Genomic DNA, 18,930 nt, shown 5'->3' with positions numbered 1-18,930 from the left:
TTGAGGTCCTTGCTCAGACTGTAGGAATTTTAATTTATCTCTGTTAGAAGAAGAGAAAATTACAGAACTCCAACCTATGGCTGCAGGCAGCGGGCCCTCAGGATCACTAGTCTATCCTCTGTGCTAGAAGAACCACTACAGAAATCTTGTGTCTGAGTGGAAAAGAGAGACCATGCATGCAGCTGTATCAAGACTACAGTTTTAACTATGAAAATGGTATTTCTAACCTTGCTTTTAGGCCATCAACATGCAAGGTGCTTATATATGTTAGTATTAACCATGTTAGCAGTCCATTTCATGTCATGTTTTAGTCCTTAAATCAACCTTTCTCGGGGCTTTGACTAGTGTTTCCTCCTTGTGTAGCTATGTCTGTCTCACTGGATGGGAGTGTTCCAGATATGGAAAGCAAGCAGGGGTATTTTTGTATCACAACAAAAAATCCACTTCAAACAAAAAACCCCACATAACACTGCACATTGACTAGTAAAAGCCTTTTGAAAATCACAGAAAATCTGTAACAGTTTAATTTCATGTTACCTGTCAGCCAGTTAGTCAAGATATGTCATGTACAGGTCGTGCCTTATCTATATGTATTGCACTTTCATTTGAAAAGTGACTTTGTATGATTTGAGTACATGTATGTTTAAACTTCACTCAGTACATGCTGTCACCAAGGTCCATGGCACATACTCGGAAAGAAGGCTGCAGCATTTCCAGACAATATTTCCACTTATGGTCGCCTCAAGTCACACATAACACTGTGTATTTAAAAGCTGCTGGTAAAACAGGCCCAAGCACAGAGGTTACAAGCACCCTTTGTCTCTTCCAAACAGGGCTAGAGAATAAATTAGCCATGTGGCTCCATTTTCCAGAGGTACAGGCTGAATTTACTGATTGCTCCAAAGGTCTGAAAACCGCATCACTTACCTCAGTGGATAAATATAGGATTAGGCACCCACAGGTGAAACAAGGGAGGTCTTTGCTTGATCACTTGCCCCAAACACTGGGGATAGCTCAGGTTTTCAGGAATGGTTTTTTTGGTGGTGGTTTTATTTTTTCCTTGCTAATGGATCTGACTAAATGCAATGTAGGATAGGAGCATGGGTATGAGACTTCTGTGTGCTTGCAGCATCCGTGCACGCTGTTTACACACTTCATGGATGTTCTTTTTAATCTTTTCTCCTGTTCAGGGAGACTCTAGAACTGCTTTGGGTGGAACTGTGAAGGTGGGCCCCAGTAGATGCCTCTCGGCATCCTGGGGCGCTGGCATCTTCAGTCAGTCTCAAGCACGCATATGCATGGCCTTTGCCAGGGGAGCAAGTACTTTGGCTTCCTTCATGCTACAGTCTGTGTAACAGTGGCTGGCAGTCTGGAGAATGACCCAAGGACTGCAGTAAGCATAAAAAGGCATTTTGCAGCCACCAGGCCACTGGGGGACAGTGTGGGTCTCCCGTGAGCTAGGGGCTTCCCAGTGCATCCGCGGCTAGTGGGTCTGCATGGCTCAGGGCCACCTCAGCTGGTGCGCTGTCCCCCCCCACCAAACAGACCTCATTCTCTCCAGCAAGTGGATTTCAGCTTGTGATGCCTGGATCCCTGGCCAAGGGGCGGTCGCACCTTGATCTTGTCTGAAGGGAATAAGAAAAGCAGGTTCATTCGTGCTGTGGAACATTCTGCCTGTGTAAAGGGATCCCTATAGCTGTTGGAAACAAGTTAGGCACCCACAGGTTAGGTTTGGGGGGCAGAAGCTGAGCCCAGCTGCCCAGAGGAGTGCTGGAAGAGCTAATGCAGCAGTACTCGCAGAGCAAGTTTTAGCCCCTTAATCCAAGGAGCTCAAAAAGTTGCTGTGAGCCTGTTGAACACGGCTGGGGTGGAGGGTGGGGGAAGAGCGTGTGTGTGTGCACACATACAGGTTCTGGTTCATGTTGCCTTTCCGTCTGTTCAGTTTCATGGTGGGTTGAACACAAACGCATTTTTGCTGGCAGAGCGTTGAGACGGTGTGTGCGATGGTCTGACCCGCCGTTTATGTTAAGCTGCCCGTGTAGCCAGGAGACACCGTGTTGCCTCGGGGGGTGGGCTTTTGGGGGGTACATGTGTGTATCGCTGCACCGCGGCTCCGGTGGACGAGGATGCTGCACACGCGGACCCCCCTGCCCGGCCGTGCCTGAAGAGCAGGCTCCCTCCAGAGGGAAGAGCTGGGCATCGCACGAATTAGAGCATGCACACGCGGAAAATGAGCCCTGAGAGAACTTCCGCCAGAGCTTGCAAATACGCAATCTGAGAGAAAAATATAGATTTGTTTTATAAAGCGAAGATCTGATCTTTGAAGCACACAGGCGTAAATAAGGAAGGGCAGAAATCTGCGAGTTAGAATTTGAAGATCATCAGCCAGCAATAATACAGCTGTTGCTATAAGCTGGTGTTATGAAGAGTCCAGTCTACTAGTGTAGAGGCTGGTATGTCTGTTTATATGTAACTTTTTTCTAAACATATGCAGGTTTTTTCTTCATTTAATTATTCGGATTCAATTGATCAGTAAGATATTTAATTTACATGAGTGTTTGACACAACTGGATGAAAGCGACCATACCTAAAGACTTCTATTACTGGCCATTATCACGAGCACAGCGTGTGCTTATAAAATGTGCTCTCTATTAAAGCGAGAGAGACCCATTGTCTGTGGGAACCTAGTTAGTGTATCAGAGGTTTGCTAATCTCCAAGAATAGTATTTCATACTTTTTTTCTGCCCAGGATATACACACGATCAATGCAAAAAGCAAGAGCTGGTTTTGAAGATATACATTAATTTTGAAAAATATGGACACTATATATGCACATGTACAAGTCTGCTTTTCAAAGGTCCACCTCCCTTCAGGAAGTCTATGTAAAGTACTGTATGTGTTGCATATGCCAGAAAAATGCACTCATTCCCCCCCATTAATAGAAATGACCTATTATAAATTTACCAAAGATACCATAGTTTTATAAATTGGCCACATATGTCTGTGTAATATATTTATTATATCACATTTCATAGCATTTCTGTTTTATGAAATTCAGCCTCGAATATGTCACATATGTTTTGCATATATGTGTGATAGTCAGCCAAGTACATCCGAGTAAAGTATGATAAATGTGTTCTTTCCATATGGGAAATTAAATGTTTTTCCAGATTTTTAAAAAAAGTTTATGAAGAGCAGCCTATACAAAATAATTACAATAAATCACTCACTTCTATTTAGTTTAAAATTATAAAATTGAACTAGTAACAAAGTGATTAAGAACAAAAGCCAGAGGAGTCACATTTAGGACCTAATGTGGGAAAGAGAGCATATGCATTTTCAAGGCTAGCTGCTACATGGCGTAAAATCATGCAAACTTGTGTAGCAATTTCCATCTTATGCTCCCAGAGTGATTCTGTAGCTGATAAAGGCTAGCCTCTCATCACCTCTGTGAGAGGATGAACATTACATACGGAGTGCCTCATTGAGAAAGCAAGTGCCCTTTAGCGTGTGTTCTAGCCTGAGTTCTAGTTACAGAATTTTGTATTGCTGTATGAACAGCTCTTAGTGGTCACTGGTAGATGGAAAGGATATGTTTTCCTGCAACTAAATACGCTCTCACTGAAGCTAGTTCTGGTAACTAACCCACTGCTTGTTTCTGTGGGCAGGGCAGGACACTTCTGGTGCTATTGCTATGTTCTGTACCTGCCTGTAATAGGGGTAGTTGCACGAGTGCCCAGGTACTTGGACTGAACTCTGTGGGCTGTATCTGTAAATTGCAAAAGGAAGTTAAAAACGGAATAAACAACATGTAAAATGTATTGAAGCACCTTCGTGTGAGGTGTTTGCGCTATTAGTTTTTTAATGGCTTTAGCTTGGCTGATGGACAAGGGCTCTGCGTTTGTGTTTGCTTTTTTACTCTGCTTGCTTAGCGCTCCCATTGTCTCTCATTCTGGAGGGCAGACGATTCCCCTTCTCCCATGGTGCTCCAGCCTGCTTGCTTCAGCTGCCTTTTGGCTGGGGTGTGAGCTCCAACAGTGGGCAGTCAGAGCTAGCACTGAGAGTGGAGGGGTTGCAAACAAAGCCATCCCATTCCAATCATCTTAAAAGAGCAGAGGAGGGGTGGTGAGAGGGGAGTGCAGTGGCCCTCCTCCCAGGCTGATTTTATTTGAGCACTGCCTTACACGTTTCTTTTATTTCAGCAAACATGAAGTGAGTCTTTCATTCTATTCCCTTTCCTGCTTGTCGTCAACTACTTCAAACCAGATGGGCTCAAGAGATAAAACTATAAAGACTCAATGTCTCTATTTAGTGTGATGCCAACTCTGCATGCCATCAAAATATCCGAGGCAAAAAAATCTGAAAAGACAATACTTACCGTAAGTATTATGTTAAAAGCAGCCTAGATGCTTTTCTGTGAACACAGACAATATACCCATGAATCACTGAGATTTCATATCAGCAATTTTTTTAATTACCATCAAGACAAATGCCATGTCCACATTCTCTGCCATGTTTAAAGTTATTATGTAGGTCCAACGCACCAACCTTCCTCCTACCTATGTCAGAACGTGTTTATAGCAAGCAGTGCCATGGGTGCCTGGAAAATGTACCTTTGCATGCATGAGATGCCAGAGCTACGGAGCAGAATAACGGCTCAGCATTTTAATATCCTCCCTAGATTCCCTGATCTGGACGTAATCAGGATCAATCAACCCTGCAGCTGGTAGGAAAGATCATTGGTAGATCATTGCTGTCCAGAAAGTGCCAAAGGATTTCTATATTTTTTTACCCTAATTTACATATACTGTGAATAAAAACTAGGAGGAAACAACATCCAGCTGTAATCTCAATCTAATGTAACAGCTTTTTTTTTTTTTAAATTAGAACTTCAAATTGTAATAGACAATTGTTTGAATTAATATTTTTTCACTGCTATGTCACTCGCCTGGAAGGAGATGGGCGGAACTGCTCTGGGATGGTTCTTCTGCAGTGCATGTGGCTGCTTCAAGACCTCAGTCCCTCCTGCTGCTATGTCCAGTGGCACCGTAACATTTGGCACTATGACTGTTCATGGTAGAGAAATAAATATATGCTCCTTTGGTTGAGCATAGGCTTATGTAGTAGTGTAGGTTGGAGTTTATAGGATTTCCTAGTGTTCCAACACCTTTAAAAAAGCATGGTGGGGAGGTAAAAGCAAGTACTTCTGAAACTGAAGTGAGCTGGTGTACAAGTTTAAAAAGACAGACCTACCACCGTATGCTTAGTCTAGGTACTTTTCCTTCCTGCCATCCTTGTCCTTTTCCCATAAGGAATCTGGCACCTTGCTGGAGGTGGTTTCCTTGAAGGTCCTTTGTGCTTTCCAGAATCTTTGTATCACCTAACTTAAGGGGCAAGTTGCTTCTTCGTTTTGATTTGCACCCTCACTCCCCTTTCCCCTCCTCTTATAATACCAAACTGCAAATCAAATTCCTCTGAAATAAGTCAGAATAAAGCAGTACGCAGTAAAGCTGATAGAACATGCAGATATATTTCATACCATTAATCAGATGAGCAAAACATTCACAACTGAGAGATTATGTTGCTGTGGTCCCAACTATGTGGTTTAATAATATGTTATCGTGTCAAAGTTTTTGTGATGGATCGTATTGAAGGGGAATAAACCACTAATAGCTAAAATAAAATTTACCTCCTCAGACATGAGCATTAAAAGTATTTGGGGGTGTGCATCACTACTAAATATATTGAGGGGGGGTGTCGCTACTCAGGAACAAAATTCTTAATAGGCTGAGTAAATGCAGCTGATAGCTTTAAAAATGCATAGGGGAGCAAATGGCTCAGCCCAAACAGACCTGCTATTTTGTGGTGTTTGATAAGGGGTGGTGGTAAATAAAACCGTACACAAGAAAGACTGTGTGACTAACCAGCCCAAACTTTTGCTGCTGGTCATGTCTTGATCAAAAGGGCTGAGAGTATGTGGTAAGGTCGGGGGACAAAGAATTTGGTATCCAGAATACAGTTACTTAGTCCACACTTACTTGGATGTTGTTGGCAAGTGATATGCTTCAGTTGGAGTCTATTTAAAAAGTTACATTTCTATCTGCTGTATCTGATAGTGCAGACATGGATTTTTTTTTGTGTTTCATTTCATACTGTGAGATCTTTAAATGAACTGCCAAAAAACCCCAGTATGATCTTAATTCTTGATAGTTTTCTTCACATTATAAAAGAAGCCTCCAGCATGCCCCAGAAGAGTAGGGCATGGATTAAACACAGCCAGGTTTACTTGGAAGACTTAGTCATCACCATCACTTTCTTGGTAGCACACTGGTCATGCTTAAACATCAAACCTTGTGTCTCAGCATTGCTGTAACATTGTCTAGTATTAATCCAGGCAGTCATGTGCCATGTTTTATGTAATGATCCATACTTTCACACCACAGACACACAGCCAGAAAAGGAAACACATTGATTTAGCGCTTGGTAATCCTTGTTTAATCCCCAGTCCTTTGGTTTACATCACTAACATGGCTCCTGCAGTAGTCAGTGTTCTATCTTTGTTCTTGGCAAATTGAATTAAAGGAAAGATTTATTAATTTGTAATTTGGCTTTGCAGATGCATCTTAAATGTACTAAAAACCAAAGCAGTCCAGAAGCCAGTATTGACTTAACTATAAAAATCTGCTCTTTAAAACTCAAATGTTTGCAACAATCCAAGTCAAGCTGGAGGGAGTAATTTATTGGCTTACTAAAGCAATTGCATTGTATAGGGCTAAATTTAACAACTGTCTTAGTGCAGGCCCTCAGCCTACTTCCTTTTTCACTCATTGCTACAAATACAATTAATCTCTTTCCTTGCTCATCTACACCTAGGAGAGCAATGGTTTATGGCTTATGTACTGATAAGAGAAAGGGGTTGGAACTAATGGATTCATTTGCAAAAAATATTAGAGGGTCAGGGATCACCATTCATTCCAGTGGTGATAAATATTCCATGTAATTGCTGCACAAATGGTAGTGTTTGGGATTTATTTCTATTAGTTTACAAATGCTGGTTGCTTTCTTCCCTCTCACAGTGCCAAGGACGATGATTCTTGGGAGGAAGCCTTTTGTAATCATTTAGCTGTCATCACCTTCACTCCTGAATCCTTTAGGCCAGGTACAGGCTAGCCCTGTTCCTTTCTGGCAGGTGAGATTCCAGAGCTAACTCCAGCAGCTTAAGGTGGCTCTTCACTCACAACCTTCCTGCTAGCAAGTCAGCTGAAATCTTGAGTGATAACCATGCTCATGTTACAATTGTAAAGAGCTTTAATTTTTTTTTTCAGAGAAAGGAATTGTTAATTTCCTAGATGTAATCAGACAACCGTATTTTAGAGTCTATAGCAATATAGACTGTCCTTCCTGTTGGAAATAATTCTACTTTGGGAATGTCCAAGTCAGTTCCTTAAGCAAATAAACTTGTAGAAGATTAAGATGACTGTAATTCACATTCAAACTATGGCATTTAGGCTCAACTATAAAGCAAACTGATGTAGTTTGGTTGCTCATTTCAAGGAAACTATAATGTGAAAAAAAAAATCCCTTCACCGAGTTTAAATAAAATCAGTAGTCATGTAAAGTGTTAATGAATTAATTGTTGTAATGTGCAGAAGTATCACATGGATAGTGCTTTGGTAATGGGAAGTAAATAACGATAGGATGGGTCTGTTCTTGCAAGCAGATCTGCGACGTGTCCTTCCTCTTGAAGCTGATGAAACTCTTCTGTGTCTGCCTGCTAGTAAGATTACAGATGCAGTTCATGCCCTCATTTTCAATTTGTGCTTGCATGACTGAGTTTATTTTTAAATCTACCTAGTCAGACAAACATAAATATTTAACCCCCAGCAAAGGACGGTAAGTTAGACTGAAGGCATATAGTAGTCTTTAGTGTACCTTCCAAAAGACCTATTAGTAAATCTAAACATCTCTTGTGAGTCTCCATAATTACTTTAGACACTGTCATTAACAGTAAATGGCATTTTTCAGAGAAAGGAATATACTCAAGGGTTCCTAACTTTCAGGCTCTGATCTAATAGCACTGTTATTAAGACATGGGGTGTGAATCCGTTCTTCCTAGGAGGCTGCCACTGTGCCAATATCATAGTATTTGCATCAAAAGTTATTTCCTACAGTGGATGTAAGATGCACAGGCCTTCATTAAAGATGCATTTTGTGCACTGCTTTGGGACCTGAGGTCTAGAACTGCATGGGGGTGGCTGTGAGGCAGCCCATCAGCCAGCCATGCCAGGAGCAGAAGCCAGGCTGCATCAATGCCTTGGAGCATCGCAATGGCCCTGGATCATTAGGTGCTCACAACTAGCATTCAGAACAAGGGTGTGCTGAGCATGGAGCTGCCCTGAAATGCTGGAGAGATCTGCATCTTGGTGCCTGCTCCAGTCTTGAACCTGGCTTCTCACCGCTTACAGTACTCTCTGGTGACACAGCTGCCTTTTCCTGTCAAAAGGATGAGAGGAGAGAGCGATTACTTCTCTACTGGGACCAGGCTTGGCCCTTCTCATTTCCTACCGTAACCATTTGCCCAAGACGGGTGAGCCCTGGATTTCCTTTTCCGCTGCATAAGCTTTAAACCCACAGCTCAATTCTGTGAAAATTGCTGAACAGCGTAGGCTGCTGTTTGCTGCCGTGGAGAAGAGGCATGCTTGCACCCTCCAGGCCATCTCCCCAACCCCAGGGCCAATGTAGAGCAGCTCTCAAGTCCATCGGGAAGAAGGGGAAGAAAAAGGAACTTTTAACAGCTCAGTTGAGAGAGGAAACTGAGTGTGGGTTCACAACACAGGGCCTCACTATGTGTCTTGATGGTTGGGGTTGTTTTGGTTTTGGTTTGGGTTTTCTTGAGTGATAAGCTGTAGAAACTTAAATTTTGCTCAGAAGCTAAGTTTTTCAGATAGTCCGAAAGCATGTTGGGCTCCAGCACTGAGCAGTCCCATGCCTGTTGTACCAGGAGTCCCAAGGTGTTCCTGGCCTTGATCCATGCACAATGATGGTAGCAGCTGTGCCTCTAACCCTGTACCTTGGGGCTGAGGGGGGGATAAAGTGCTAATTTTTGACAGATGCCACCTACACCCGTGCGTGAGGAGATGCAGAGCTGTTTTTTCACCTTCCAGGACAGTCCCCAACCACCAGCTTGACAGTGCTTTTTTTTTTTTAGGGCATCGGCCTTCATTTCATCAGCTCTCACTTCAAGGTTGTTGATTAGAAAGGTGCAGCGATTACACAGGTTAAAGCACAGGGCAGGGCACTCTTCTGAGCAGATGGAGACTTATTTAATTTAATATTTAACTTATTTATTTATATATTTATAATCTAAGTGGAGAGGAGACTAAAGCCCAAGTGTGTATCCACTGGGTTACATCCTTTTAAAAATTAAGTGATTGTGAAATTGTTCTCATACAGCAGAATTTCACTAGGTTCTGTTTCAAGAGCACCACTGAAATGGGAGACACCAATCTCAAGGTTGCCTGACAGGCTTCATGTCTGGTGTAGTATGAGACAGAACAGCCAAAAGGCAATCTCTTTGCACACTCCCTGTGATGGGTCCCTGGACCACACACAACAATGTTTTCTGTATTTATTTATTTATGTCGATTCTGACCTACTTTAAGAAAGGGGAAAAAGAAAAAAAGGTTTCTTCCAGCAGCAGGTTTGTGGAGCAGAACCCTGTCTCATTCCATAAGGCCGCTGGCTGGAGCCTCTTGTATGGTGTAGGAAGCTCCTCCTCCGTGTGGGAGGTGGATGATGGGTGGAGATGGAGCGCTTCCCAGCTACGGAGCTCTGTCTGGTAGATGTAATGAACACCAGCACCTCCCCTTGACTCAGGATCACTCAAAATTAGGCTTTAACTTTCAACTGCAATGTGATCCTCCATGCAGCTACCGAACAGTAAAGAAATAATCAAAGAAATGCATTATTTAAAGTGTCATCACACTCCAAAACATGTAAGGCCAAGTTTTATTTAGAAAAGCCTGGCAACAGCATCCTGTCTCTGTGTTTTAATGGACAGAACATCGGGCTTCATGCTCAAGACTTTTAGTCCAACAGTATTCTCTGCCTGTAAAGCACAGCTGGATAGCAGACCCAGACCTTAATTTGCTTGTGAGTTTTCCCTGAAATAATTTCTAAAGTCTTTTGATGTTGCCGTTCAGTACAATTCTGGTGACTTTTTCATTTAATGTAAAGCTCTGTACAGCCGCAGAAACAAATATTTCCAGTAAAGTATCAACAGTGCAAAGCCTGGACACAGAACAGTTTGTAAAGGTGAGTTCTAGTTTCCAGGCCACCTCCTTTTTAACAAACTGGCCCTTGCTAATTGCTTCAGTGGGACAGTTGTAACTGCAACTTTGTGACTGAATACAACAGCAAGGCATCTATGAACACACTGTTGAATGTCTAATATGCTTTAAAAGAATGCAAATGCTGCTTCATGATTCAAACAAAAACCCCTTTATGAATGAATTTCAGCTTCCATGACCATAGAGATGACAAGTTAATGGAGCCATTTGCACTGTGTGGATAAGGATTTATCCATGCAATTCCCCTAAATGTTAATGGGAATTGTGTAGCTGAATCCCAGACTTGCCATGCTGAAACTTACCCCTAACTCTCCAAGGAGAAGGGCGCTAATTGGATTGCTGAGTTTAAATCCTTCAGCTAGTTGGTCTGTGGAAAGGATTTAGCACTGGCTCTGTAAAAGGCTTTACATATCTTTGCAGTGCAGTGCAGGGGAAGATTTTTTCCCCTTTCTTTCTTGTGATTAATTGTGAGGCTTGAGGTGACAGGAGACATAATGAAATTCATAAATGCCAAAGGCCGTCCCTAGTCACATTCCTGGCTGTTGGTTTAAGTTAGAAACTGACAGAAGTGTGAACAAATCAAGGTTGTTCTGATAGCCTTTCAGTTATGGGGAAGAAAAAGTAACTGACAATGAGAAACCACTGGAGGTGGTTTAATGGGTATACATTTTCAAGAAAGTGATATTTTACACTGATTCAGATTCTTGGATACATGACTTACAAACAGACGTAGTCTGCCCCCACTGCAGTCTGAGGGATTCCAGTCCTTTTTTACAAAAGAAGATATTGGCACAAGTTATTTGAGCAACCTGCCAAAGAAAAGCTGTTGCAAAACCTGTAGCAGAACTCAAAGTGACTTGTTCTGTGTCTTCGTTTGTGACTGGCCTTGCTCTGCTTGTTATGAGTTTTAAAAATCCACTTCCCTCTCTGTAAAACAAAACTTGCAGCTTGAATAAGCAGCATAAGAATTAACCTAGGACTCTCACTTCAGCCTGAAAATACATTCTACTACTGCCTCACATTACAGTGTAAAGCATTGCTTCACCAGTGCTGGTTTCCTAGTCCATGACAGTGCAGAACATGTCATGTCTGAGTATATATTGACCAGATACTGATGCGGTGATCTTTTGAGCCAGCTGCCAGCAGTCTCTCACTGGGGTTTTTGTGATCTGAGAAGGACACACAATGGACAGTTGCTGTGTGGTAGTCCAGCACTGCTAAGGGCTTCAGTTTTTTCCAGCCAAAGATCCTGATGCGATGATCCCACCCTGCTGTTGCTAAAATCTTCTTGTCTGGACGGATGGTGATATCAGATATGCCAGCATTGACAAGTTTGTGTGTTTTGTAAACCTGTGTGAGAAAGTTATAGATGAGCTCTAATTGTTTAAAACAGAAGAAAAAGGAACCTTTTGGGATTTTAGAAGGTATAGTGCCCACCCATATACACTGGTATCACACAGGTACTATGGAGCTTTTCACCCCATGGTGGATGATGCCTTAGAGAGAACAATTATAACCAGAGATGGAAAAGACCTTAACTTGAGCCTATCTATATCCAGCACCATTCTCTAAAAGCACCCCTTGTATGTTTTTAGTTTATATTACATTTAAAGCTATTTATATTCTGTCACAAGTGAAGCTCTGAGTCAAGGTTTTGAGAACCAGACTACGCAGCTTTGCTCTTTTCTTCTAGCTACTCTTGCATGAGCTGCAATGTTCAGAGCTATGGCCATATATTTTCCCTGCTTCTGCAATATTCCCATGCTGAGATTCTGAGCTGATGTTTAAACTACCTGCTACTTATTTCTACTACTGTGGCCCCTCACAAAAACTCCAATAAGCTGTGGTAGCATTTACCACAGTCTTGAGAAAGGAATGCTTCCAGGAATTAGATTACAGTGTTAGGAAATCTATATTTCTAGTACTCCTTCCCAAGAGACTTTTATTTACATGAAATTCCAAGAAGGGGATTACAACCAAGTTATTGATTTCAATCTTGGAAGCCTTTTGTTACTGTTTGGAGACTACTGAGGCACAAGTTTCTGAGGGGCACAATTAAATTGGAAGGCATTTAACTTCCTTCAGGAGGCACTGGGGCTGCACAGGACTTAGCCCTTGGAAAGAAAAGTTTTCACTTCACTGACATGAGTTTCCCCTGAAGCACAGAGGGAAAGCTCAATACAATACACTTTTGCTGTTCTCACCTCAGGTAACTTGTATTAGTCAGCAGTCTACCTCTGGAACACATGCAGTATACGCACCAGAGTGTGTGTGCGTGCATGCATGTATGTTGAAATGCCTAGCTTTTGTCACAATGTGGAAAACACCTTTTGAGTGTATACTGACCTTGAAGTGCTGTTATTTATAAGTGCAATTGGAAATGACGCGTTAATGCCACCATCTACTTAAGACTGAATCTGTAGCTATCTTGTACCAAAGCTTAATATAATTCAGTGCATGTTTTTCATACACTGTTTGTTTGCTGTTCTGAGGTGGGAAGGCATTGACAGGCATATTGCATCTGAGTAGTTTTCCTCCTCACCAAAACTCCAGAAATGCCGGTCAAAGTTGGTTTCAGATGCAGTTGAACACATCTTGGAATCTTACAGGCACAAAGCTATAAGCAGTTGCTTTTCGACTATGTAACAACTGCCCGGCTACTTACTCAAAACAGCAAGAGATGTGCAATTCGATGAGAAAAAAGGCTAAATGAAACTTGACATGATTCTTGCATGCACCGTAAGTTCCTCTTTTAAACAGGACCTGACGAATGTGTCTACAACCAATTCAGAACAGAGGACAGCAAGTTTTGCCCAAGCCTCGTGAACAGTAGGAGGCTGTATGTGGGCCTGCTACTGTAAAACCTGTGCTTTTTGCTAGTACGTATGTTCTTCCAAACTTCCCAGTTACGCCAATGTAGCATGGCTTCAGTGGATTTTTGTTGGCATATGCATACTGGCAAGGGAAGGATTTATTACTTACATCACCAGCCTGGCAAATGTAAGATGGGCCTTACTCTGTACCTGAGATTATTAGCTAATGGCTATAACCAATCCTGGGCGTGGTGCTTCCCATCATTACTGTCAATTATGTGGGCAAGATCCATACAGCAAAATCAGGGCGACTGGGAGAAATTGCATGTCATCAGCAAGCTACAACTTGAAAATGAAGCCTGTAATGGTGATGCCTTTTGGCTATGGAACATGAGTGAACAGTGGGCATTTGTGCATGATCTGCAAATACAGGAGGTGAGAGAGAAAAACAAAACAAAGCAGAACAACTTGCTCAAGGTATATGCAGCCAGGTGATATCCTAGTGCCAGGATTTGTGCCATCCAGTCACTTATGGGCAACTACTGTAGTCAAATGCATACCAACATAATTTTCTAACCAGAAAACCAGCTTGTAATTAAGAAAACAAAGAGGTAAAAACAGGTGAGCTGCTTTCAGCCAGTCATGACCAAGGATACTTGAATCTACTAGCAAATGCATTAAGAAATTTTGACATGCTGAGGCCAACAGATACCTCTCCTTCTGTCCTTAACACATGCTATCTATGATTTTTTTTTTTTTAAATCTCCCTCTCCTACACCAAATCATGCCTTTAAGCCCTATTCTTATTAGACGAATAGCTAAGATAGCAGCAGCCTTAGCTTCAGCATTTGAGGGAAAAGCCTCAGCAACCCAACCAACAAAACCTGTGTGTTTACTTACATTACAGCTTATAGAATTTTTTTCTTGTCATATATAAAGGAGCTTCTGTGATTATCAGCTTTCTTAGTTCTTCTTTGTTTATTCACCTGCAGAAGCTGTTTACCTCCTACATTCTACCACAAACATCATCACGTAATTACACTATCTTGTCCAAATCAGAAGGCTCACAACCAATCCAGTCATTTGCTGACAGTGATGATTTCAGCAACTTTCTTGTAGAAGACAATACACCAAACTTTCCCCATAGCAATAAACTATGAAGTTACCTTCATCATCTATTCATTGACACACTGGAACATTGCCACTTAAAACAGAGCTGAAGTACCATCATTGCGTCATTATTTCTCCAACAGCAGATAGCTATGCACCACGTTTACTTATTAAAACCTTTTAGAATAAAAATAATGTGCCACTGAGTGGCTTTCCAAAGTCTACCATTACCTCAGGTACCTGGAATGTCAGGGAAAAAAAATCCCCATCTGGTTTATATTATTAATGGCATAGTGGGAAAAAACTTAATCTATGTCCTTGACAATCTCTTGTGCTCACATGAAAGATGCATTTTATTAGGGCATTCGCACTATGCGCAAAGCACAGAAACATTGCTTATAGTTTATAATGCTTGGCATTTGAATTTCTTCTGAGAAAGGCTACTATCTCTCAGTGTGATGTGCTGAAGATGTAACTAATCCTACATCTGGGAAAATGAATACCCTGTGGAAAACAATACCTGGAATATTTCAGGTGAACAACTGTTTATTTTTCCCATAAGTCATACCTGTAGCCCTGCATTATGGTTAACTCCTAACTGAAATTTGCTGTGGAGAACAATATTTTCTTTGAATTTAGGAAAAAGCTATGCTATAATTAATATGAAGTAACAGCTTCCTCTCCAACACCAGAGTATTTGAAGCTTTAAGAAGCCTGTCATGATGTCAGGTTTCTGACAGCTTGGCCTTAAAAAACTAGTCTCAATACCAAGTTTCTTACTGAGACTTAATCTGCTCAACTTCCTTCTGCTTCCCTGAGCTGAGGACCAGGTGCAGATGTGTGCCAATAGTGATAAAAAGGCCAGGGCAGGGGGAGGGCAAACATGACAAAAAAAAAACCAAACAAAACCAAACCATGACAATTGTGTATCAGACATGTTAAAACTCTTCTTTACCACATTGGCTTAGAATGCCTTTGCTACTTAGAGTGCCTCTCTTACTTTATGTCATATTGCTTATTAAAGTTTAGATGTTCTTCTCAGTGAGTGCCGTGTCCTCCAAACTTCAGCTCAGTTGGATGCATTTACACTACATGCCCTACTACTCCATAAATGCTAGTTCTGTGGTGATGCCTAACAGATTATATACCTTCACAGTGTCCCCCCAGCTGACGAGTTACCGTTGGATGTCCAAGCACTTGCTTTTCTTCCTGTAGCACCATTCAGAAAACAGCATTAACTTGCCACACTACCTAAAAAAATCTCCACAAAAGCTGCAAGCTGGGAGAGCAATTATTGTTATTCCATTAATTGGTGTATCCAGCAGCTCTCTTCTCGAGAATGATCTGGGGGCACACAGGGGCTGGGTCAGGTCTTCATTGTGTGTTCAGGGGACAACTGCCACTTTAAAAAAGGTTAAAGCACTCAGCAGTAGAGCAGCTATGCATGGGCCATTTTAATTTTCATGAGAGCCTTTATTTATGCACTTCATTTCCACACCTATTTAAAACCTACTTAACCCCTTGGCACTGTTGGAACACTTGCTAAGTTTGTCTAGATTAAGCAATATTTATTGCCATTCACTAGCATAGCCTGAACTAGTGATTATGAGACCTCCTTCTAAACCAGCCATTCCAGGTACGCGTAGCTCAGACACAAATTGATATATCCAATTAACTTATTTTCCCTGTCTCTGGCTAAGGCTCTAAAGGTGCCAAAGGAAGCTGGCTGCCTAAAGCTCATGTCTTTTTGGTACTAGCTGGGCTGCTCCTACTCTTTCTGTTTGTGAAGTGTTTCATGGAATATTTCTGTCTTTCCCACAGTGGAAAGCAAGCTCTATCCATTCAAGCAGAACCTTTGGAAAAGCAATCCTTTGTTTCTCATTTTTATAACTCATTTATAATGTTTAGGACATTCCAAGAGCTGGATACTACTAACGTGATAAATGAAGATACAGAGGCAATGGCTTGAGTAATGCTAGGCTTGTGTGCCTGTTGCAACTTTGGTAAAACCAGAAACATGTGAGAGAGGTTTTTTCTTTTTTTTTAAATCCTCACCATCTTTTGCTAAGTCTAGTCACATAGCACAGACATTCTAACCAGTCTGTGATTAATTAGCTAGAGATCTGCAACAACTCCTCTTCATGACTAAATATTTTTTTAGTCTATCAAACTGTTAGTGCAAAGTGGGATAAATGACACTAGAGGGCCAGTGATCCTGACCTGGAGGTTCTGTTGCTCATTGAGGCTCCAGATGCTAAGCACCTTTTCAGATGAGCCTGAGATCCCCTTGGCCTTCTCCGAGTCAAAGTCAAGGCTCATCACTGGCTCCTGGTGGCAAACAAGTTGGCTCAACACTTTTCCCATTGACAGATTCCAAAGGACCACTGATCCATCTTCATAGCCAGCCAGAAGCAAAGGTTGTGAACCACAGTTGAGCTGATCAAGGGAAAAGTAAAATTGTTTGAGAAGTAAATAGTCTGTTAGGAAAATTATCATCCCCAGGTAGGTTTCAGTCCAAGCACCAAGAAAATAAATGAAAATGCTGACTGGCATAGAATTGAAAAGTTTAAGTCTGAATGTCAAATTTTGATAGTCCATCCACTTACAAAAAACATTACTAGGTAACTGCTGACATGCACTTACGGTTTTTATATCTACATATAAAAATCTATGATGTTTTACATATATAATATGTATCTAACATACACACATCTAGAAAATTTCTCTCTGAAAATCCAAACTATTGCCCTCTACAACACCTGAAAAAAGGCTGCCTGAAGTTTTCCGAAGCTTTACTTCATGGCCTGAACTTTGTGCTCCTTAAAAAAAAATTACTAAGAGCAATGAGTTACTATCAATCCGTATGGACATTGAAAGAAGTGCCATGCTTAAAGATTCCAGTTTCACATTGCCAAGTGTAGGGTTACACATAGGGATCGTTTACCCGAGTGCACCACAGTGCTTAAAGGTAAACACTGAACCTCTCATCAGGAATCTCTGGGTGAGTCACCAAGGGGTTAACGGGCACCCGAGTCCCACTGTAACCAATTGAAAGCTATTTTGATTAATGATGTCACAGGCCAAAGGGCATGGCACCCTGGGCAGACACCTAATTTATTTAAGCCTCTGAAATAACTCAAGGAAGGGAACATTACTGGATTACATGTCACACTTAAGGAAAATATTCATCATTGCTCCAGCCAAAAGACTAATGACCCCATAAGCAGTAACTGGTTATGTGAGTGAAGATGCAAATCCCTAATGAAAAGCAACTAAAAAACAGGCATCTGTTAATGCCAGTTATTTCTTTAATAGGAGAAGAATCACCAAAATAAACATTGGGATTATGACCACCTCATGCAGGCACATGTAAGAAATGTATCCAATAGGTTAATTCAACTCCTTCCAAACACTGTCTGAGCCTACAGGATTTGTTTGCTTGGTATTCAATTCAAAATAAAAGGACATTTATAAAAAATTAATTTTTACTGGTATCACATTATTGAATGAGGTTCTTCAAAATCGCTGGCTGTCAATGTCATGATACAAACCTGCAGCAACCAAAGGCTCAGTGCCTCTATTAATGGTCCAGACTATTCTCCAAGTGGTTATTATTTGTTCTAGGGGGAGTTAAACTAACAAGAGATGGGTGGTCTAGGTAATAAGACTGCTGAGTAAAAGCCTCATGTTCTTTCTCAGATTTATTCAGCCTAAAGAAGTGTTTAAATGAGGAATGGATCTCACTGAGCAGGGAAGAAAATTGCCCCTTAAAAGAAGGAAACCAAGGGGAAATCCCCTACATCATCTTTCTGAACAGGTCTGTCCACACCTGGGATCCTGCAGAAGCCTCATTCCTTGCTTTAAGATCCCTTTTCTTTTGAAAATGTAGGGAGCATGCTCTGGCTAGAAAGACCCACAAAGAACGTCTCTTATAATGCCCAGAACTGTGCACAATTTTTCTGTCGAATTCTTGATTTGCTAAAATAACATCAGAGCAATGAATATATGGCAAATATATGTCAATTAATGTTAACTCATGAGGTATTTTGCTGAAGAGTACCTGGCTTTTAATACCAGGGGAAAGTGAAAAAAAAAATCTGAATGAAATGAACATTCCAGATTTTATTTGTATTTAGTAAAGGGTAAAGCCTTCAAAGCAAAACAAAGTATTTCATAGGTACTTCAATTAAGTTTAAAAAAGCCCCCAGTTGGGGCATAAACCATGCCCCCCCAATTATTTGTACCACTCTTCTAAGAGCACATGACTCCTCCAGAGCCCTGGGGCTCTGCAGAAGGTATAGCTTTCATTAGCCAATGAAACGAGGTATGGATGGGCAGGGTCAGCTCCTTTGCCTTACTCAAAATGGGATGGCCAGATTTTCATAGATGCCCATAACCCTCATTAAGGTAAGAGAGACAGGCGAGTGCTCAGCATTATGGGAAATGCCAAGCAAACTCTTTTTTTTACTTTCTTTTTTTTTTTTTCCCCCCACTCTGGGTATCTTAGCTTGGATTTGAAAACACGTAATTTGCAAGTGAGATCTAAGATTGGTCTATTTTAACAACAAAGTATTGTTTTCTATGAAATGAAGTGAAGATCTCCCACACTACTTCTTCCTGACTTTCCCTAACCATATGAAGTGTAATATTTCAATGAA

The 18,930-nt window shown here is 41.4% G+C and overlaps 1 protein-coding gene across 4 annotated transcripts in view; it reads right to left on the bottom strand.

Annotated features, from left to right (window-relative positions):
* Positions 1 to 9,994: 9,994 nt before the first annotated feature.
* Positions 9,995 to 18,930, bottom strand: part of GNB1L (G protein subunit beta 1 like) — a 44,557-nt gene continuing 35,621 nt past the window's right edge. For all 4 annotated transcript variants that reach the window (XM_052795570.1, XM_052795567.1, XM_052795569.1 and 1 more), the window contains exons 6-7: positions 16,493 to 16,708; positions 9,995 to 11,699 (exon numbers count right to left, since the gene is read on the bottom strand). In XM_052795570.1, coding sequence (XP_052651530.1) covers positions 11,433 to 11,699; positions 16,493 to 16,708 — 483 coding nt within the window. In that variant the 3' untranslated portion in view covers positions 9,995 to 11,432. The remainder of the gene's footprint in view (positions 11,700 to 16,492; positions 16,709 to 18,930) is intronic.

This window comes from Harpia harpyja, chromosome 9 (assembly GCF_026419915.1).
Source record: "Harpia harpyja isolate bHarHar1 chromosome 9, bHarHar1 primary haplotype, whole genome shotgun sequence".
In the NCBI taxonomy this organism is placed as follows: domain Eukaryota; kingdom Metazoa; phylum Chordata; class Aves; order Accipitriformes; family Accipitridae; genus Harpia; species Harpia harpyja.
The sequence above is the reverse complement of the archived record's forward strand: the minus strand, read 5'-3'. Positions and strand labels throughout refer to the sequence as shown.